Source organism: Zophobas morio, unplaced genomic scaffold (genome assembly GCF_036711695.1).
Source record: "Zophobas morio isolate AGI-343-1 ecotype UQ-CSIRO unplaced genomic scaffold, CSIRO_AGI_Zmor_V1 ptg000017l, whole genome shotgun sequence".
Lineage (NCBI taxonomy): Eukaryota > Metazoa > Arthropoda > Insecta > Coleoptera > Tenebrionidae > Zophobas > Zophobas morio.
Window position 1 is genome coordinate 5,492,442 of NW_026972122.1, and position 23,180 is coordinate 5,515,621.

A 23,180-nucleotide genomic window follows, 5' to 3' on the forward strand; every position below is an offset into this window, starting at 1 on the left:
ACTTGAATTTGAACATTTGGTCTTGAAGGACGCCGATTTTGCAATTTTTTTGACTTTTCAATTTAAAAATTTCGCAAATTTTTAATTTTTAAATTTTGTAATTTTTCTATTTCACAATAATTACCTGATTCGGTGTTTAAATTTATATTCCTGCAATTTTTCAGGTATATAATAGTTTCATAATTTTTAAATTTAACGATAAATAAAACGGCTGATTTCTATGGATTTATGAAAAACAATCCATACTATTGTGGTGACCGAATTTGAATTAAAATTTTGATTAATAATTTGAATTTGAAAAAGAATTCAATCAAGAAAAATCGTTAATCATAGGCAACCATGTGCACGTTTATTTCTTTTTTTTGGTAGTTGGTAGTTCTGCTTGGAAATTTAGTTAGAGGGTTGGTAGGGAGAAAGGGGTGCTTGGTTTGTAGAGGGTGGGAAGAGGGTCACTTTTGGTTTATTGTTGTGAATGAAAACCACGTGATGAGTTAGCTAGGTTAAGTTTAGTTGGAATGTTGGAAATAGGTGAATTTTCAATCGACGCTAACATGTGTGTAAATTTGTTTTATTGTTTGTAAATTCACAGTTCATGTTAAGAGTTTAATCGTCAACTAGTTCTAACACAATTTAAAAGTAAGGAATTTGTTGAGATCATGTACTTGCTAGGAGATTTCATGAGATTCACTTACTCAGGAGTCACCCTTTGTTTAGGAAATTATGAATAAGGTTTTCTGGATGCTTATACTTAAGTATTACTTTATAACACTTCTTGATTCCTCACATAAGATTGCTAATAGTTCATTAACGGCAGTTAAAATTAACCTAACGTTATCCTACTCTGGGAAAAGGACCGTGGAAAATGCGATAGAATTCATAATATCGTGAACCGGACATCATCACATCTTCGAGATATGTTTCTCTAGCAACGCTTGAGAGGAATGCGTTTTATGTTTATTTATCATGTGTTTTGTTTGGGATAAGCTGGGGACAGTTCACGATATAAACTCTCAAAGCTAATTGTTTGAACCGTTGATAAATTGTGGCATCATTTAACGTAATGTAAATTCTTTGAATCGTTGATAAAGTGTGGCATAATTTAACATCAGGTAAATTCTTTGTTCTGGCAGCGGCCATGTTGAAAGAGTATTTTCAAACCGAACACATGTTGGAACTGTAAAATCTCGTTGAAAAATTAACAACATCGTGGGTCAAGTCTCTTGCTTTTATAAATCTTTGCTAGTTTTTTTTTGGTTTGTAAATATTTTGTTGATTAATGCTTCCATCATATAATTGTCTGATGTCCAATCTTCATCTCAGATAAGAATTCTTTGTTGATCTGTTAAATTAATATCATTTTGGACTCGAAAAAGAGAAAACTTTCATATTTTATTTTTCAACTTGAATTTGAACATTTGGTCTTGAAGTCCGGCGATTTTCCAATTTTTTTGACTTCTCAATTTCAAAATTTCGCAAATTTTTTATTTTTGTTATTTTTCTATTTCACAATAATTACCTTATTCGCTGTTTAAATTTCTATGTCTGCCATTTTTCAGGTATATAGTTTCATAATTTTTAAATTTTACGATTATCCAACTTTTTAGTTTTTGTAATAATGCAACGTTTTAGTTTTTCACTTTAATATTTCAACATTTTTCGATTATCCGATTTTAATAAATCAATTTTCAATTGTTTCATATTTCAATCATAAAATTTTTTCGATATCAAAATTTTTAGATTTTTCAACTTTTCGGTCGTAGACAAACACAAAAAGTTGTAAGGTGTCAAAATTATTTTGTAAAATCTTGAAGTGACGAGATCAAGTTCTAAATAGTTATGATCAGACAAATCTTGATTAGCCTTTTACTATTAACACGATATTCCTAAAACACAGCTAAAATTTCACAACGATCAGTCCGGTAGTTTCGGTGATTATTTGTCTAACAAAATCAACTTGAGGTGATTACACAATGCTTTGATCTGTGTTATTAGATCAAAAAAACTCTAATACTAATTTAATTTTATTGAAAACACTATCTTAAAATTTTTATTAAATATACCAACTTTTTCAAAACGCAACTGCAATTAAATTAATGAAAATTAAATTCGCTTAATTAAAAAAAGTATCCCTCAATTCCTCTGCTATAACTTTTAAATTTAGCAATCCAACCATTCCTGCGCTATTAAAAAATGTATCATATCCGATTCCAACACCTGTCCGAAGACTTAAATGCGCCTCCCTCACCTCCACCAGTATATTTTTAAGGTCCGCACCGATAAGAACCACGTAGCACACACGTTACCACACCGTTCGACTTAAATATATCGAAGTCGTCCCAATTGACTAATTTATGTCGACTTAAGCCAAATCTATTTTCAATACTCTCGCAAAAATGCAACGTAACATCGACACATTAACGAAAACAATCCACAAATACCTCGAACGTAACTCACTCTACGTCGAGAACCCACCGTGGGAAATAAGAAAATCAGACTTGGGTGGATTCGGAGTGTTTGCCGCAAGATCCATCGAGACTGGAGAACTGATCTTCCGAGACTATCCAATAATCCTGGGACCCCGCGCAGCCCTCACGTGTCCTCCACTGTGTGTTAATTGCTACGGCAAGGACAATCTGAGACCTTGTGAGAAAAAATGCGGTCTCAAGTTGTGTTCAGACAAGTGTCAGAATTCTTCAAAACACCAGAAGGAGTGCAAGATTGTCAGACAATGGCAAACTCGACCCATCCCAGAGGAGCTGTCAGAAAAGCTGGGCAAGGTATTCTCACCCATCCGGGCCATTTTGCTCAGCGACGAAGACAAAAAGGTAGTTAGGTGTCTTAAGGCACACATTTCAGACCAGCACGGGTTTGAGGTCGACGTTATGAAGAAAGTTCTTTATTTGGATGTCAAAGAAGACGAAGAAATGTTCATGAGGTTCGTGTGTTGTGTTATGGATGCTAACGCGTTTGAAGTAATTGTAGGGAGCGAAAATAATCAGTCTAGTGTTAAAGGTTTGTACCCTTTGGGTAGTTTGGCTAACCATTCTTGCACTCCTAACACGATTCATGTCTTTGACAACAACCAGCACATGATTGTCAGAGCGTCAACTTTCATCCCTAAAGGGACGGAAATCTTCCATTCATACTCGAGGGTCATCTGGGGCACCCCAACCAGACGCTTCCACCTCTTTCGTACTAAACACTTCCTCTGCAAGTGCCAAAGATGTGAAGACCCGACTGAGTTCGGGTCTTACGTCAGTGCCATTTTGTGTAAAAATTGTAAAACGGGGAAAGTGATCCCCATCGACCCTCTCATCCACAACGGGAAATGGCAGTGTGAGGGTTGCGCCGAAAGCATAAACAAAAAAGATGTAGCAGCCCTTTCTTCCTTACTTGGTAGTACTTTAAATAGCTTCACCAACGACGATGTCGAAATCATGCTCAAATTCATAACCACAAAGCTCGCCACTGTCGTGCCTGAAAACAACGAAACAGTTGTTGAACTCAAATACAAGCTAATTTGGATTTTAGGACATGAACGAGGCTTCACATGGACAGGTGAGTTTATTTTCGTCAGTTTTATTTTATTTTTTTCGTAATGGCTACATCATCCATGTGCAAACCAGAGGAACTTGATAAATACCGCTATAAATATCTCCGAGGTTTATTTTTGAACAACTCAAGTCTAAAAATAACGACGTGTTTTTTCAATAACTCTTCGTTGCAGAACTGTCAGACGATCACCTTTTGGCTAAAGAAAAATTCTGCGGGGAACTCCTAGCCTTGTTGGAGCTTCTTCGTCTGGGACAGTGTAAGATGAGAGGTTTACTCTTGTACGAGCTCTACTGTTGCCACGCCGAACAAAAAAGGAGGCAAGCAAAAGCTGGAAGTGCTTCCAAGGTACGGATTTCATAACGCTTTAATAAAATTTCTTCACTAATTTTAACCGAGGAAAACAGGTTGAGTCATGCTTATACGATAACCCTGTTTGTGCGGAGTTGTTTGCACTAGGTGCACGTTTCGGTTAAATTTATGATAAACGGAGATGTTTTTTTCAGGCTGGAGAAAATAAACGAGCGGAAATTTAGTGCTGAAAAATGTACTTGCGCGAAGTAATTTTTATTTTTAAATTTTTGTTGTTTGTTGGATCGAAACGCTGCAAGTAATAAACCGTAAGTGTCAATCGATCTAAGTTCGGAAAAATCTTGGCACTAGGTCAGAATTTAAGTTATAAAACGCTCCCTGATAAACAAATTAATTGTTGTATTTTGCACTTGTTGGCCAAAATAATAGAGAAACAAATTCATTACAGCGACATGATGACACTCAAATGTTGTTGAACTAGCTGCATAAACAATTTGTAAATGTCAAGGTTAATTTTGTTTGTTTCTCATGCTTTTACTAGGGGGTTATATAAAGAAAGTTGTTTGTAACTTTCAAAATAGAACTTGGTTATTATCCAATAGCATAGTTATTATAGACAGAGGCTTCTTTCATTTACGACAATAAATTATTTTGTGAGTTCATAATGCAGCACTTTATTATGAACGTTTTGTTTCGTTTTGTCTTTTGATTAAATTTTTGCCACTGAACACAAGAATTTCTTCTAATTCTGACAACACTTTTTTCAGACATCAGACAAAAGTTTACTTCTAGAAGCTGCCGACATCTTGATGTACGACGTTGGGGCCCCTCCCGAAATCAAAAAATTGTGGCCAGATGAAATAAAGCTAAGAGAGCAATAATACATAATGTACATGTACTTTGACGTATTATAATTATATATTTTCATATTTTATGTTATATTTTTAAATGAAAAAATGAAAATATTTTATGTTGTATTTTTAAACGAAAAAAGTTATACTAATTAAAAATAAGAATACCATACCTCCACTTCGTGTTACCTCAAGTGAAAAAAAAATTAATAAAGTGCAAATTATTTTATGCATTTGTGTTTACTTAATAATCAAATTGCAGTAATTAAGCCACCCACATTTCCAATATTTTTATGTGATGATATAAGAAGTAGAGTATAAACAAAGCTGTGCAAAATGAGACAACGGAGGAGGGAAAAAGAAAAACGGAAGATTGGGCCGACATATTTAAGAAATCAAAAAAAAAAAACACATAGATCTCCAAAAAAGCCGCAGAAACAGGAAATCAAGGGACACTAGCACAGATGATGGTACTGCCGAAAGATCTCACCAAAGATACAAAAGAAATAAAAAGAAAGCAGCAAGAACATGCAGAGTGTGAGATTAATAACAGAGGAAATGAAAGAAATGAAAAACAAACAAAAGAAATATATCAGAGAAATAAATGAGCTAAAAGTAATTAATGAAAAATGCATACAGGAAACAGACCAGATACGAAATCAATTACAAAACGCCAATGACAAAATAGAAAAATTAGAAAGTGACAAAAGGAGAAAAAATATTGTCGTACAAGGAATGCCAATAAATACGAGTGACCCAAATATATTAAGAGAAGCAATAGGAAATTTTATTGAAAGGGAAATGGGGCTAACAGTAAAAATAAACAAAGCAAAAAAACTAGGAGAGAAAACTTGTTTAGTAGAACTAGATAGCAAACACGAAAAAATAAAAGTAATGCAAAACAAAAAAAAAATAAGTCAGCTGCAAGAAAAAGTATATGTAAACGACGACCTAACCAAAAACGAAAGAGAAATACAGGTATGGAAGTGGAGCAAAGAAAAGGGATTGTTGGAAAAAATAAAAGACAATACCCCACAAAACTAATAAAATTTATAAACCAAGATGCCCCTCGGCAGACAACATGGCAAATAAAAAGGACACGAAAAGGAAAAAACAAAAACCAAAAAAACGCTAATGAGACGAAAAAAAAAACAATAGTAAAAATAGCAACATGGAACATCAGAAGATCCTACCAAGAAGGGAAACTAATTCAACTTGTAAAAGAAGCAAAAAAAAATTCAATTGATGGCATTACAAGAAACAAAACAACTGAAATAAATTACTTAAGAAGTAGGATATTACATATTTTTCAATAGTGGAGGGAAGAACAGACTGCTAGGTATCGGATTTATAATACACAAGAAGCTAAGAACATTAGGTAGATATCAAAAGATTTCATATATCAACATCCATGCACTGTCAGAAGAGAAAAAAAAATGGAAATAAAAGAACAGTACTACAATGAATTAGACCAAGCATACGAAAACATACCAAAATATGATTTGAAAATTATAATTGGAAATGCAAACGCAAAAATGGGTACAGAAGAGATGTTCAGGCCTACGATAGGTAAGCACACCTAACATACAACAACAAATGAAAACGGAAATATATATGTTAATAGATTTTTCAAAAGAAAAAAACCTTGTTATAAAAAGTACCTGCTACCAGCAAAAGACATATAATAATAGAAAAAGACATATACTAATAGAAAAAGACCTAAAAGAATGTATTACACATGTACGCACATTATAGAGGTGCTGATATAGACCCAGACCATTTTCTGGTTGGAGTTAAGATGAGACTACCTAATACCCGAAAAACGAAACGGACACAAAACCAAAAAAAAAAGAAAACAATAATTAGACTGGAAGCAAGAGAAAAACAAATAGAGTTGCACATAGAATCAACCAAGAACTGGGCCCTATTGTACAAGACAATGTACAACAAGCATGGAGCGTAATCAAAGACGCTGTGAATATGGCAGAAAAGAACAGCAAAAAAACCATAAATAAAAAACGTAATAATTAGATGGTTCGACGATCAGAATTGGAGAAACGCAATAAACTAAGACTAAAAATGTTAACAGAATGGACAAAAGAAACAGAGACCAGCTATTTAAAACAAAGAAAAATATGCAAAGCAGTTATACGAGAAAAGAAAAGAAGACACTATGAAGACAAGCTGAAAGACATAGAAGAAAACTTCAAAAATAACCTCGTCAGAAATTTATACCGAGGAATAAGGAACGAAAAAAGAGGATACCAAGCACAACCTGCCTGCTACAAAAATGAGAGTAGAACAATGATAATAGATGGTGAATAAATACTAGACCACTGGAGAAAATACTTCAAACAACTCTTAAACGAAGACAACAACATAGGAGACACCATTAAAGAAGTAACTAGAATACAAAATGAGAGCATAAAATACGAAGCACCAACTCTAACAGAAGTCGAAAATATCATCAAGAATTTAAAAAACAGTAAACGCCCAGGAAGAATCATATAACGAGTGAAATGAGCCATGGAGGACCGCGGCTAATAAACACTATCCTTAAACTACTTGAAAATATATGGGAACCAGAAGTATTACAAGCAGAATGGAATGAAGCAATAGTATATCCGATACATAAGAAAGGGGACAAAGGAAATTTGCAAAACTACACTACTAAACGTTGTATATAAAATACTAGGTACACATATCAAAAATAGGGTGACAGCGCAAACAGATATCATAATAGGTGAATATCAAAGTGGATTCAGAAGAAACCGAAATACTATCGATCAAATATATATCTTAAAAGAAATACAAGCAAAGATATGAATATAACAAACCAACAATGGCCCCTTTTATGGACTTCATACAAGCGTTTGATCGAATCAATTGTAAATTGTACCAAAGCTGATCAGGATGATAAAACTAACCCTTAAAAAAACGGAAAGCAGGGTGAAGATAAAAAATCCTCTAACAGAAAAATTTATGGTAAAAGAGGGCGTGAGACAAGGAGACCCACTATCATCGCTGTTATTTAATCTATTATTGGAAAAAATAATACAAGAAGGTGATATACCTTAAATAGATCAGGGCTAATATACTAGGTACAAAAAATATCAGTGTCTAGCCTTTGCTGACGACATAGTAATTGTAACTAGAAACAGAGATGAGCTGAAGAAAGTGACCAAAAGACTACAAGCAAAGGCGAGAGAGAAAGGGCTTTACATAAACGAAGCGAAAACAAAATATATGGAATGGGCAAATAAGGAATTCGTACAAGGACAGTACCTAACGATGTCAGTGGAGAACATAACGACATACCGATTCGAACAAGTCGAAAGATTTGAATATCTAGGAAATGGCTGTACATGCAAACCATACATAATAGAAGAGATATCCAATAGAATCATTAGAGCAAATCGTTGTATTCAAGTGCTTCATAAATTGCTCAGGAATAAAAATATATCCAGAAGAGCCAAACTAAAAACGTACAAGACAGTTATAAAACCAATTCTCACATACGCATCTGAGACTTGGATAATAACAAAAATGGAGCAGGACATGATACTAGTTTGGGAAAGAAGAGTACTCCGGAAGATATTTGGTAGAAAAGTTAGAAAATGGTCAATGGGAAAGAACAACAAATAAAGAACTAGAAGTGTTATATGGAAAGAACTATGTAATAGGATATGTCAAAGCACAAAGACTCAGATGGTTAGACCACCTAAAGAGAATACCTCAATCGAGGATACCCAAAATGATTTTGACAAGCACAATAGGAAAGAAAAGGAGAAAAGGAAAACCCAAGGAAAGATGGAGCACCGAAGTAATAAAAAATATACAAAACCTTGGTATTACCAACTGGGAAGATAAGCAATAAGCAGACAGGAGTTGAGAAGAATAGTTAATCAAGCCATGGGCCTCCGCATACATTAAACAATTCATATTTAACCGAAGAACGACATCATTGACAAATAGATTAAACAAGAAAGGTTCCAAAACTGACAGCTGTGGCACTCCAGAACGAACGCTAAATTCATTAGAATTTTATCCAAAACAATGAACAAATTGTTTTCTCTCCTGTAGATAGGAAGTGAACAGTTTAATAAGTCTAGGACAACTACCAAAATTAGAAATTTTGTCAACTAATAGGGTATGATCCAACTTGTCAAACGTCTTCGAAAAATCTAACTAAATTACGTGTCTCTGACAACCGTCATCAATCGAAAAAGCAATAAACTGTGTCATGCAAAGAAGGTTGGTAACTGTAGATCTACCATGTATGAAACCATGTTGGTAAGGTGAAATATAATTACTGACTTGAAAATAAAGTTGATCATAAATTAAACACTCAAATATATTGGCAAAATTATTAATAAACGATACACGTCTATAATGCTCCACACAATTACCTACGATCTTTACTTTTGTAAATGGCAATAATTTTTGAAATATTCGGAAATACCCCAGAACGGAAACACAAATTGAGATATATCAAGATTATTCCTAACAGGCTATAGTTTTAATAATTTGCATTTCGAATCATCACCAAATACAAACTCATTTAGTCTTGTGACATAAAATGTCACTTCATCTTCACCAACATCTTTACGAATTCTGGGACGTAGCACCTTAGCCTCTTTTACTACATAATCAGCAGATAGTAGTTCATTAGCAAGCCGCTTAAACTCAGTGACATTTTTGCAGCCCAGAAGTAAACCACCATCTTTTAAATTTTTTATTTTAGCAATTTGCACAGAGGAATTAGCTGGATTTATATTATTATTACAAAACAATTGCCCAAACAGAACTGCTATTCCAATTACTGGACAACGATCAGAAAAAATGAATGATTAAGTTAAAAAAAAAGATAATAAAAGAAATTATTAAAAAGCGAGGAAAAAAAGATGGAAATGCAAAATAGTACAAACCATTAATGTTCAAATGTGTCTGGAATCTCAGTGGGACATCTGGATGTTATTTTCTATAATTCTTTTAATAATTACACTTAATAAATCAAAATGTATATCACAGTCCGCCGCAATGTCGTTAAACAATCTTAGCATGACATATATAGGAGACTTTTTTAACATATTTGTTCTTGGTTGCTCCAGGTGAAATAATGCTTTTACACGGGTATGATATTTTGATACTTTGTACGTAACTTGGTCAGTTAACTCTGTACAGTCTATTTTATTATGTAGTATATTGTACAGCATCTTTGTTCACCCCATTGTCAATCAGATGCACAAATGACAATGACGTGTCAAGTGTAAAGTCTTTTATAGTATTGCATCTATCAACAACGTTACCGTTCAAGTTGTAATCACTTAAGATGGCTTTTACCTTTCTCGTATGACTTCACACTTCTCCGTTGACAGTTGCAAGTTATTATTTGTCAATGTCCCGTTGAAGCCCTCGAACATCCGACAGAGAGTCAATTTTCGTGAAAATTTTAATATCGGCGACAAACATCAAGATGTTGCTAGTTCGCAGCTCAGGAATGTCTCTAAAGAAGATAATAAAAAGTAATAGGCCGAGATTACTACCTTGCGGAACTCCGGATTTTACTAAACATGCTCTTGATTGATTGTTTTCGCAAAAACCTGAAGCAGCCATCTTGTGCAACAATATTTCATGGTCAATGGAATCAAAAGCTTTGCGGATGTATACAGCGGCTACTTGCCCATTTTTATCAAGTACGCGAGAGATAAATTGAGTCATGACTGCAAGAGTGGTTGTCATAGATCTGCATTTTATAAATCCGTGCTGAATGGGATTAATCATGTTTTTTAGTATAACTTATTATAAGTAAGTAGAAGACAATTTCAAAAATTTTGGAAAAGTCACAAATCGGTGCTATATTTGTTCGCCGTTTTTCAGAATTGGACAGAATTTTGTTCTTCCAACACGAGGGAAATAAACCTGATGATAATGATAGGTTAAAGATCTTGGACAATGGTGCCGAAAACGCGCAAATGCAGTCCTTGACTATAAAAGACGGAATACCGTCAGGTCCGGAAGTTAGCTTGTTGTTGAGTTTTTTTGCAGCGACGTGAATGTCGTCAAATGTTATTCGGTCGATTTTAATGTCTGCGCAAGTATTTACATTTCGTTGCATTAAAGGTAACTGCATATCACTGAAAAATTCCGAAAAATACTGTGAGAAGGCATTTACTATATCCTCTGGAGTTGAGTGAACACGATCACCATGCTTAATACAGATGGACATTCTTACTCACGACGTTTAGCGTTTACATAACTCCAACACTTATTTGGTTCTGTTCCAATATTGAATTGAACATCCGCTAAATAACGTCTATGACATTGACGAGATAATATTTTTATTTGTTTCCTTAAACCCAACAATTCGTCACGTAATTGATCAGTTGGTGATTTTTTATAAAGGATATAAACGCGTTCTTTCCGTATTATTAGTAGGAAAAATCTTCCTTCGCCCTAGCGTTCTTAGTGGTAGATACAACAAAAATAATTCCTGCAAAACGCAACAAGCGTCTCGGTGATGTAATCAATCTTTGGCGTTGCGAGGACATGCCGCGATGAAGTAATCAATCTTTAGCGTTGCGAGGACAAGCCTCGATGATGTAGTCAATCTTTAGCGTTGTGAGGACATGCCTCAGTGATGTGATCATGATAACGATGATAATAACGATAATAACCGCCTAAGGGAAGAAATTATTTTAACCCCCCGCCAGTTCGCGGTATGAATTAGTTTAACTGCTACAAACGAACTATTAGCAATCTTGTGTGAAGAATTATGAAGTGTTATAATGTGGCACTTACGTATATGCATCCAGACACTCATTTATAATTTGTTAAACAAAGAATTAATTATCCTGACTAAATGAATTTCATGAAATCTCCTAGTAAATGGTTTATTTAAATACCTGATTGGTGAATTTACAAACAATAAAACAAATTTACAGCACGTCTTCCGATTAAAAGTCGCAAGAATTAGCCGCGCGGGTTGGGGAAAACGCCCTCTAACTAAACATGCAGAATTAACCCCTAAGACCTTCAATGTTTAATTTTCTTTGAGATAAATATTTGACCATATTTTAATTATGTAATATGTATGTATAATTTAATTTACAGTTTAATAAATTTTCAAGCTTATGATTATCCAATTTTTAATTTTGTAATTTTACCGTTTTACAATTTTTTGATTTTTCAGTGTAATTATTGTACAATTTTTCGTTTTGAAAGGTATCCGATTTTTCAATTTTTCCGTTTTACACTATTTTAATTTTGCAAATACAATTTTTGGAGGCCTCAATTATTCGGTTTTAGTTAATCAGTATCTCAATCTTATAAGGCTTCGTTTTTAAAATTTTTAGTTTTTTCAAATATTCAATTTTTGATTTTTCAATTATAATTATCAAAATTTGAGATGAGATTCGGATAATTATCCGAATCTCATCTCAAATTTTGATTTCGAATTTTTTGATTTATAATTTTTCAATTTTCCAAGATTTTGATTTTTTAGTTTCATAATTTCGCAACTTTTCATTTTTTCAATTTTGTTCATAAAACACATCTCGAAGTTGTCCACTCATTAAAAAAATATACCACAATTTCATATGAAAACGACCAACCAAAAATTAATTTTGAACTCTTGTGTTTTTTAGCATATTTGGATCAGTCAGACAGTGTAAATTTAGTACAAAGTTGACGACGCCTTGACCTTGACATATAATTGTTGATATCCTGGTAAACAATGGGTTGTGACGATGGAACGGTGTTCATTTTAAAGCTCTTAGAACGGACTTCAATATACTTAGTAAGAACCACTTTTTGAAAAAAACATTTTTTTTAGAACATTTTTTAAAAGTGTCAGAATCGTACATTTCTAAAACGCATTTCTTTAACATTAAAAAGCGATATTTTCTGTGCCATTTCTCAAAATTTTATCATCACATTAAAAAAAATCGAACAAAAATAAGGTATTGGTGTTACCAGATGAGATCAGTAGGTAAAATTATAGATAGTTACCCGAAAGATGATTTTTTCAAAATAAAGTGAAAGGTTTCAAAAAGCTAATTTTGGTCGTGGTATCCAAAAAATTCACTTTGCATTGCCAAAATCAATGAGACAATTTAGAACAAAAGTTTACTAATCATACTTACTACTTTATTAATATTTTGTTGTCCCTCTTTCTGATCTTGGAAATATGGTAAGCGTATGTAATGTCGATTCCAATGTGTAACACTAAAAATTATAGCATAGGAATAATTTAAGTTTAAAATTTGCTTTGATAATTCAACGGAGGAGCTGTAATAGCTTATTCATAAATCTTGAGTTTACGTCATTTGAATTCAGCAACAATTCAGTAGTAATGTTATATATATATATATATTCAGACTCTAAGTCAAAACTTCGCATCAAGATATAGAAGAAATATGCGCTTAGGCTAAATGCTTTGCGTCAAGGTATTAAAACCTATACTTTTTTCTAAAACAGACTTAAATTTCTGAAAAACTTTTTCACCTAATTTACCTCGAATATTGGATAGTTTTTGACAACAATTTGTTACTAGCTGAATAGAATCTGCCGGTGTTAGATTGTTAGAAACAAGTTTTAAAATTATATCAGCAACTATGGAAAAATTAGCTACCAATCGAGATGGCAATTTTTGGTATAAAAACCTTCATAAATAAACCTTGTAATGGTATTATTTGTCCTTTCCAAGGCTTTTGTGTTAATTAAATATGAAGTGCCACATTTTTAAATAGTCAAAGTTCCAATCAACAAATTTGCGACATAAGAGATGGGTGGGGCTTCTCTTTTGGTTTTCCTTTTTAATTAATACATTTAGTTTTCTTTGTATAACCGATTACTTAAGAACACATTTCGCATGGTAATTTCTCGTAGAAAAATAAGTACTTTCGAATGAAGATCCACCCCTCGGCTCAGCACGAATAAAAAAAATCATCAGAATTGCGATAGGGCGGGTGGGCGGGGCTTATATTTTGCCTTTTTTTTCTTAATATACTTAAATATGTTTTAAGTTTCGTGTTGTAAAAAGAAGTCTACACATATTAAAACAAAAAGGTAAAATGTAAGACCACCCACCCGCCCTATCGCAATTGTGATGATTTTTTTTGCCGTGAACCAAGGGGGCGGAGCTGAACTGCAAAATAATTACTTCTTAACAAGGAATTTCAAACATGTTTTTGAGTATTGGATTGTTCAAAAAATACCAAGTGAAAATATTAACCTCAAGAACTATAGTTTTACTATACTTATTGAACATTTTATTTGGAAGCGTAACCTCACGCCTCAAGAATCAAAAAGTGGGACTTGAATCACTCATGCGTCAGTAAAAATTATAATATTTACCCAAAAACAATTTTTGATTGTATGCATTATTTAACATTATTTAACAGTCGTCTAATTTAAATCTAAAATTTTTACCCACTTGCTTAACCTTTCCGACCAGAACAACGAAAGAATTAATTAACATCTAAAAGGCCATCATTTGTTTCCCATTTGATATATAAACGAATTCTTTTGATGAATACTTTATTTCTAAACATGACGAAGAAACCGCAAAGTGATCATTTTTACGGAAAATGGTTATCACATCCTCCACCGGGCGAAGAAGTCGTAATATCTGGTAAGTTACTATTAAGAATGGCGTTATCAGACTGTAACCTGAAATATAGGAATTGCCGGTGAATTTCCTGAATCCGAGAATGTTAACGTATTTCGTGAGAACCTCTTTAATAAGATCGATATGGTAACAGTGGATGATAGGAGGTGGCGTCTTGATTATCCTCAAACACCGAAAAGATTTGGTAAGCTTAAGGAAATAGCAAATTTCGATCCTGGTTTCTTTGGGCTGCATTATCGTCAAGCGAATTCGATGGATCTAACAATGCGAAAGATTCTGGAACACGTAATAGAAGCTATTATGGATGCCGGCGTCAACCCGTCAGAATTAAAAGGAACAAAAACTGGAGTGTTTGCAGCAGGCTATGGTAGTGAAGTGGCAGTTAGTACAATCAAGTCTTTTAAGGAACCACAACAATTTGCTGTCACCGGAAACATGAGGATTTTTGTTGCTCACAGGATAAGTTATTTCCTTAAAGTTAAAGGACCTTCTACGGTGGTCGACAGCGCTTGCAGTTCGTCACTCACTGCCATTGACGTGGCTTTTCAAGCTATCAGAAATGGAGAATGTGACAACGCCATCATATGTGGTTCTTCCTTGTTGGTTCTTCCTCAAGTAATGGCAGCCTTTGCGATGTTAGTATCCATTTGTGTTGGATTTTTTACTATTTGAGCGTAAGCTAAGGAAATATTGTAATAGTGTCCATCGGACAACTCGCTAATTTTGTGTTTTCTCGACCCAGATTTTTATTACACAGATACTCTCCAAATTAAATGTATGTTAGGAATATCGTGCAGATGGTAAAACTTTAACCAAAATTTGTCTAACCCTCCATGAAATCCTCACAAAATTTTTCATGCTAAGTGGAATTTACGTTTTATTGAAATACCAGACCCCTATATTATTATCTGCTATTATTAGCTGTATGTTTGAGGAGACAAAAACTTGTACTAAGTAGTGAGAAATTGTTTACCATTGGTTACTATAATAAAAATTTATTGCAGGTGCGGAGTTTTAAGTCCTGAGGGAAAATGCAAAACTTTCGACAAGGACGCAAACGGTTACCTGCGATCCGAAGCTGTCGTATGTGTTTTTTTGCAGAAAGCGCAAGCTGCTAGAAGAATTTACGGAAAAGTATTTTATCTAAGAAAAATTTCAAAACCAATAAACTGTAATTAATTTATTCGAAGGTGATCCACATGAAACAAAATGTTGATGGCTTCAAAGTACAAAGTATTAATTTCCCATCAACAAAAATGCAAGAGAGAATGATGACTGAAGCACTGTTCGATTCGAAACTGGATCCAAATGATGTGGCCTATGTGGAAGCCCACGGAACTGGAACAGTAGTTGGCGATCCAGCAGAAAGTCAAGCAATTGACAACGCCATTGCCAAGAAGCGTTCGAAACCACTGATTGTCGGATCCGTCAAAAGCAACATCGGTCATGCTGAAGTCATATCGGGACTCTGCTCTCTCAGTAAAGTAATAATCATGATGGAAACGGGATCAATAATTCCGAATGATAATTTCAAAGAGTACAATCCGAGTTTGAAAGGATTTGTAGAGGGACGAATGAAAGTAGTAACAGATTTAACACCAATCGAAACCGGTAATGATGTTTTTGTAATAAATAATTACGGCTTTGGAGGTAGCAATGCCCATATGTTACTAAGACGTCTAGATAAAATAAAAAGTCCAGGAGATTTACACGAAGATCTACCACGATTAGTCTGTGTTAGTGGACGAAGTGAAAATTCTGTTTCTATCTTATTAGATGAATTGGATCGTAAAAAGCTTGATCCAGAATACGTAGGTTTGCTTCATCATCTTTTCAAAAATAATGTTCGGGGTCATTTGTGTCGAGGCTTCGCAATCGTTTCGAAAAATTCTTCAACTATCAGATCTACGAATACTTTGTCACAACAAACGAGCGACTTGTATATAATTTTCGGACGCTTTTTTAACAATTTTGCAGCTGTAGGGAGATACCTGCTTCAGTTTCCTGTATTTGAAGACATTATTGAAAAGTAAGTGGTCATTGTAATTAATGTCAAGTACTTATGTTAGATAATGTTAGAATCGACAACTGCAACAATAATAGGAACGAGATTAGGAACGTGTGTGACAAAGCAACGACACATTTAGGCGAAGCTGTGCTTCAGCTAGGAATTGTAGAACTGTTGAAACTCTTGGAAATTCAAACATCAGTTGTGTATGAAGACAATTGGGGAAAAATTATTGCTATGTATTACCAGGGGAAACTTGGTTTGGCCGAAACGCTCTCGAAGTTAGAGGTACTAGACAAAAAATGCATAACTAATGGAATAGGTAGCTATTTTTAATAACTAACTTTTAGTTTATATTTTAAATACATATTACAGAGAACGAAGACAATAATAACTACGAGAACAAAGTCAATGTTTACAATAGAACGTTAAACAAACATAAAAACTTTATTCTGCTAAATATATCAGACAAAACTATACTTGAGAATAACAGTTGTACCCTGACCGAAAACAACTTTCTACAGATCCTAGGAAGGTAACTGTATATAAATAACGAAATTTCAATTAAGTTAACCAAATTTTAAAACTATAGGTTATACAACCTAGGCCACAACCCACAAATTCATAAACTTTATCCGACGATAGAATTCCCAGTTAGTCGAGGTACACCTATGCTATCTCCAGTACTTAAATGGAACCACAAGAAGAAATGGAACACATTCAGTTATCACGAATTTGAAAAGGTACACAGTACGCCAGAAAGAATGTGGCCTTTGTCAACTGAAATTTATCGAGATCAGAAATACCTAGAAGACCACGTGGTTGACGGTAAATGAGTAATAATTATTTCCAAAAGTTTGTGCTAAATGATAATTTCAGGACGAAGCTTAGTCCCAGCGACAGAGTATTTAAATTTAGTTTGGAAAGTGTTCGCTCTACAGCTCTGCATCAATCAAGAAAGATTACCTGTGGTTTTCGAAAACTGCAGATTTCTGAAGGCTCAACCTATAGGAGGCAACATTTATCTTTCGCTAAAGATATCTATTCATATTCATTCTGGTAAATTTGAAATTTTTGAGACAGAATCCAGCAGCCTTGTCATGACGGGAAGGATTTTTACACCCGTGGACATCGAAAAGTATAAAACTGATTTACCTCTACCTCCAATAAATGAAGAAGGAGGAGCAACAGAATTCTTAGAATCGAACGAAATTTATCGAGAACTGAATCTTCGAGGATATAATTACAGGTGATTTTAGTGGTAGAAGTAACAAATTGTAATCACAATTATATTTTAGGAACACTTTCCGGGGTCTTGTTAAATGTAATGTAGAGGGAACCTACGGATTAGTAAAATGGGAAAATAACTGGACCACCTTTATCGACACCGTTCTTCAACTGAAAATTTTTGAAGTAGATGCAAGAACACTGTTTGTTCCTGTGAGTTTCAACAGAGTGATAATTGATCCAATAGCTCACCTGGAATTTATCAAAGAAACAAAGAATTTTTTGTGTCCCGTTTATTCTTATAAAGACTGCCAGATGGTCAAATGTGGAGGAATAGAAATCAGCGGAATTGCATCAACATCTATATTAAGAAAGCTTCCTGCGACACCCGTTCTCGAAAAATACGTATTCGTTCAAAATGAAATTGAAACGAATCTGACTGAATCGGTTATAATTATTGTTCAAATCATATTAGAAAATAATTTAGATAGTTACCTTGACGCAGTTGAAGTTGTCGACGAATATTCCAGTCCAAAGTCTGAATTTGTTTTATCTTTGGTTAGCAAAATTTTACGCGATATTTCAGCAGTTAATTCTCATCTCAGTATCTGCTCCAAAACTAACATCGAACCCCCAGATGGTGTAAATGTACAGACGTCGTTACAGACTTCCGGTGATTTGCTTTTGGTCGTAGCCACGAAAGTACTGCAAAGGCCAAAAACACTGGAAAAATTTTTAACTGCAATCAAACCAGGTGGATATATTTTGTCGAGAGAGGAAGCCGACTATGTTCCGAGAAATCCAGATGTATTGGTAATTCATAGAACTGGTGAAGAGTGTTTGGTGCTTTTCCAAAACTGTAAACCAGAGAAGCCTACAAAGTATATACAAATAACGTGGAAACATTACGAGTGGATGACGCCACTAAAAGAGGCGTTAAAACAAGGTGAAAATATCGTTGTGTACAGTCAAAACGACGACAGTGAAGGTATCACCGGTCTGGTAAATTGTCTAAGGAAAGAATCTGAGGAAAACAAAATCAGATGCTTTTTTATAATGGACAAAGATGTACAATTTAATCCAGAATTAGCGTTTTATAAACAACAACTTCGAAAAAATCTTGCCGTCAATATTCTTAAGAACGGAAAGTGGGGAACTTACAGGCATCTTCCTTTAGATGAGGTTGAGGAAGTGGAGAGTGAACATTCTTTTGTGACAGTTGGAATCAAGGGACACCTGAATACCCTGAAATGGGTAGAAGGACCTTTGACCAGAGAAACGAAAGTGAAAGACGGCGATATTACAATTTATGTAAGTAAACAGTAATTTTAAAACTTTTGATATATTCTTCGTTTTACATAACACAAACATTTAGAAAATCATCAGTTCCGAATTTCTAGGCCTGATTTAAATTTTCAGCGTTCTTTTTTACGCAGAACACACAGATTGTTGTTTCTTTTTTCATTATACTTATTTATTTACGGCTGGAATTCTGTTTACAAAAAGAAATTGTCATCTGTGAATAATCCGTCCATTATCATTTGTAACACGGCTGTTCCTAAAAGAAACCTTCCACATTTTGCAGCCTTACTACACAGCTATCAATTTCAAAGATGTATTAACTACCACAGGTCGAGTTAACTTCGATGGATATACTAGAAATAGATTGGTATCTACATCTATACAAGGCGCCGAAATAAGTGGAAGAGATATTTGGTAATTTTATTAACGTCTTACCAGTTCCTGGTTTAATATAGCTCTCTGATGTACAGCGGTCGCCGAATAACAGGATTTATAACCAACCATGGCATATCCAGCATTATTCAGACTGAAAACACATGTATGTATCTTCCTGACGATTGGACTTTGGAACAAGCAGCAACAGCACCCCTTGTATATGCAACTGTTATGTACGCTCTATTCAATGTAAGTTCTGTAATAATAGAAATCCAGTGAGTATTCTTAACGTTTTGTTGTTTAAGGTCGCCAAATTAAAATCCCATGCATCCATTTTAATACACTCTGCAACTAGCTGCGTGGGAATGGCTGCTCTTAATGTTTGTCTGTATTTTAATTGTGACATATATGTTACAGTTGGTACTGAAGAAAAGAAAAATTATATAAAGAAACATTTCCCACAAATTTCCGGTAAATTAAGTGTAGTTCCTTGCATTAATAACAAAGCGTATTATTCTAGACAGTCGTATCGGACATTCAAGAGACACTTCATTCGAAACTATGATCAAAAGAGAAACTAAAGGTCGAGGTGTAGATTTTGTTCTATGTGCTTTAATCGACGATAAACGCGAAGCTTCTGCACGTTGTTTGACTCAAGGAGGGGCCCTTTTAGACATCGGTGCTTATGATATGGTAAGGAACAGCGCTTTCAATACTATATTAATGGAAAACAAAATCTCTTATCATGGAGTGCTACTGGACCAAATCTCCTACGAAATAAGAGTTAATCTTTTAAATCAACTTAAGGAAGGAATAAGGTTAGGATATATTAAACCATTACCAACTATAGTTTTCGAGAAAAACGAAGTCGACAACGCCTTTATGCACATGATGACGGGAAAACATATAGGAAAGGTTTTAATCAAAATTAGAGACGAAGAGAAGCAGAAAATACTACCTCTGGAGAAAAATGTACACAAAACACTTCCCACGTAAGCTAAGACGTATACAACCAACTACAATTACGGAAATATTCTTTCAGATTTCTCGCGTGTCCAGAAAAATCTTATATAATTGTTGGCGGATTAGGAGGTTTTGGCTTAGAATTGGCCGATTGGTTGTTTTTAAAAGGCGCAAGAAAATTCATATTGTCATCTTCCTCAGGTTTAACAACTGGATATCAGGCTTATCGAATTCGGTAAGGAAATTTATTACACACAAAAAATTTCTTTAAAATCGCAAAATCTACAGGAATTGGAGATCATATGGTGCTACTGTTCAGGTGTTTAGTCAAGATATAACTATCAAACAAAATTGTTTAGAATTAATTCGACAAGCCAAGAACTTAGGACCTATCGACGCTGTTTTCAATCTGGCTGTTGTACTAAAAGATGCGCTTTTCTCTGATCAGACGGAAACGACTTTTGACACTGTTTTAAAACCCAAGGTTTTAATTACCCGGCAACTGGACGAAATTACGAGGGACGAATGCCCGGAACTTAGGTAGTACCTTTTTTACACAGTAGAAAATTTCTATGAATGATGATACAACACACCAGTGTCAGTTTTGTTGATTTTTTCTCAAGGAACACTGTCATGCAGACATTTATAAAATCATTCTTTCCGCAGATACTTTGTCGTGTTTTCATCTCAAGCAGGTGCTCGCGGCAATCCTGGACAAACCAATTACGGAATGGCAAACTCCAGTATAGAACGAATTTGTGAAAAACGAAAGTTGGAAGGATATCCAGGGTTAGCTATTCAGTGGGGGATGATCGGAGATGTATGTATTTTTGAGTGTGGAAAATTTACAAAATAAATATATTTCAAGGTGGGTATAGTTGCAAATATGCAAAAAGGAAATACAGAGATATCTATCGGAGGAACGCAACAACAAAAAATATCAAATTGTCTAGAAGTTCTTGATAGATTTCTGCAACAAAAGAGTCCTATAGTTTCCAGTTTTGTAATTTCGACAAGAAGAAAGAAAGTGTCAAGTTTGGACGGTATGACCAACATGATCGCTGATGTACTTGGAATCAAAAACATAAAGACTATAGACCCTAACAGATTATTAACAGAAATAGGAATGGATTCAATGACGGCAGCTGAAATCGCACAAATTTTAAAATCAGATCTTGGAGTTAATTTAACACCTGATGAGCTTCGTAATTTAACCCTCAAAAAGTAAAACCCCCAAAAAAAATGAATTCAGCTAACTTTTTTCTTTGTAGAGTAATGGAAATGGAGTTTGGTCAGAAAAACGTGAAATCCCGAAACGTAGACATAAATAGTCTTACCAGTATGATTAAGGGTAAAAGTACTAACACTCCGCTTATATTGTCTTTACCTGAACGAAGTACTGTGATGACAAAAATTCTACCCAGTAAGATCAAGGGCGATATTAACAAGAAAACGGTTTTCATTTTACCAAGTTTTGACGGATGTCTTCAAGCTTTCGAACCGTTGGCCAGTAGATTACCAGCGCGTGTGAGAGGCGTTCTTTACAACTTCAATAAGTGCGAAAATAGAATAAATGATACTGCTAAAACCATTTTACCTGTAAGCAAACAATATCAATTGTAGCGTGTACTGCAAAAATAATTTTTCCGATAATTCTAGCACATCGAGGCACACATTTCAAAGAATGAGCCGTTTGTTATCGTCGGTCACTTATATGGTTCCATCGTTGGTCTGGAAATTGTAGCTTTGTTAGAAAAAAAAGGATATCTAGGAAATTTTATATCAATCGAAGGATCTCCAGAGTACATGCAGACCTGGCTGGAAACAAATTCTTTCCTCAGCGATCAAAACAAATTACAATTATTCATCATTTTTAATTTCTTAACAATACTGACAAATAATGATGCTACAACTTACAAGGTAAGTTTGTTTGGCAAATAGTTAAGCTACAAACATTTTTATTTTCCATTTTGCAGGACAAAATTGCGCTCGACCTATCATTTAATGAAAAACTTGAAACAGCAGCAAATTTTTTGCCAGCAGACATAGACAAGCAATATTTTAAGGACAGTGTTCACGTTATTTACAAACGATGCAGCGCTTTGATTGACTACAGATTTACTCACAACAAACTCAAATCGAACGTGTACTTATGTAAAGCTAAACGACCTCTGGTCACTGATTTAAAAGACGATTACTCTTTGTCACAATTATGCAGAGGTTTCGTACAAGCTGGCACCGTCGAAGAAGATTACTTGAAGATTATTTCCAATGAAAAATGTTTCGACTATTTAGAAAAATGGTTGCACTGATCTTGAGGACTTAACTGTAGAGACAACATCAAACATGGGTATTTCAAAGTACGAGAAGAAATTTCTAGATAACAAGTAAAATCTGAACAAAATCTGTATATTTTTAAGTCATTAATTAAATTGATTTGGTTAGGTAGATAGTGGATTTTGTATTAGTTGATGTAACAATAAATTGTGTCTACAAATCTCAGTTAAAATTAATTCAGAACACAACCCTAAACTTTTGCAATTTAACTACATAGTTATTCATTGACTAAATAATGATGGTACCTGGGATTACGGTCGCCTATGTGAAGATAGACCACTTCTTAGTGATTAAGAGCAACAACTATCAACTGATCGTTAATATGTCACCCTTCTTGTCTATTCTTGATGTTTTGAGTTGTCAAGCTTGATGTCGTCGGCAAACATCATACACCAGGATTTTAATCTTTGGACAATATCTGCATTAAACATTAGCAACAGATGGCCTAACTTGTCACACTTTTCTTACATTAATTATGGAGTTCTCCAAGGCTCCATTCTTGGGTCAATTTTATTTTTCTTATTTAAACACGAGCTTCCAAAATATTATTATTATTATTCAAGTCGGAACTGAGGTTATACAACCTATTAAGCTCCACACTTTTCCGATGTCTCAAAAAGAA

General features: G+C 34.3%; 2 protein-coding genes across 2 annotated transcripts; both read left to right on the forward strand.

Annotated features, from left to right (window-relative positions):
• The first annotated feature begins 2,230 nt into the window (after positions 1 to 2,230).
• LOC135130449 (SET domain-containing protein SmydA-8-like) lies at positions 2,231 to 4,834 on the forward strand. The gene is made up of 3 exons (XM_064057835.1): positions 2,231 to 3,558; positions 3,728 to 3,900; positions 4,632 to 4,834. Exons 1-3 carry the CDS (start codon positions 2,394 to 2,396, stop codon positions 4,743 to 4,745), a joined length of 1,452 nt encoding a protein of 483 aa, XP_063913905.1. The 5' UTR covers positions 2,231 to 2,393; the 3' UTR covers positions 4,746 to 4,834.
• Positions 4,835 to 14,267: 9,433 nt separating this feature from the next.
• LOC135129864 (fatty acid synthase-like) lies at positions 14,268 to 22,671 on the forward strand. The gene is made up of 20 exons (XM_064057133.1): positions 14,268 to 14,349; positions 14,399 to 14,981; positions 15,351 to 15,480; positions 15,537 to 16,375; positions 16,426 to 16,676; positions 16,730 to 16,889; positions 16,947 to 17,182; positions 17,234 to 17,603; positions 17,653 to 18,892; positions 19,167 to 19,297; positions 19,354 to 19,507; positions 19,564 to 19,729; positions 19,779 to 20,250; positions 20,301 to 20,456; positions 20,510 to 20,761; positions 20,888 to 21,041; positions 21,090 to 21,445; positions 21,493 to 21,820; positions 21,881 to 22,141; positions 22,198 to 22,671. Exons 1-20 carry the CDS (start codon positions 14,268 to 14,270, stop codon positions 22,531 to 22,533), a joined length of 6,657 nt encoding a protein of 2,218 aa, XP_063913203.1. The 3' UTR covers positions 22,534 to 22,671.
• Positions 22,672 to 23,180: the final 509 nt, after the last annotated feature.

What these genes read in the sequence shown, in the direction of transcription:
- LOC135130449 (XM_064057835.1), top strand. Translation starts at nt 2,394, where the DNA reads ATGCAACGTAACATCGACACATTAACGAAAACAATCCACAAATACCTC. An exon ending in ACGAGGCTTCACATGGACAG is followed by an intron (nt 3,559 to 3,727) that starts GTGAGTTTATTT and finishes TCTTCGTTGCAG; the next exon opens with AACTGTCAGACGATCACCTT. An exon ending in AAGCTGGAAGTGCTTCCAAG is followed by an intron (nt 3,901 to 4,631) that starts GTACGGATTTCA and finishes CACTTTTTTCAG; the next exon opens with ACATCAGACAAAAGTTTACT.
- LOC135129864 (XM_064057133.1), top strand. Translation starts at nt 14,268, where the DNA reads ATGACGAAGAAACCGCAAAGTGATCATTTTTACGGAAAATGGTTATCA. An exon ending in CTTCGAGGATATAATTACAG is followed by an intron (nt 17,604 to 17,652) that starts GTGATTTTAGTG and finishes ATTATATTTTAG; the next exon opens with GAACACTTTCCGGGGTCTTG. An exon ending in GTACACAAAACACTTCCCAC is followed by an intron (nt 20,251 to 20,300) that starts GTAAGCTAAGAC and finishes ATATTCTTTCAG; the next exon opens with ATTTCTCGCGTGTCCAGAAA.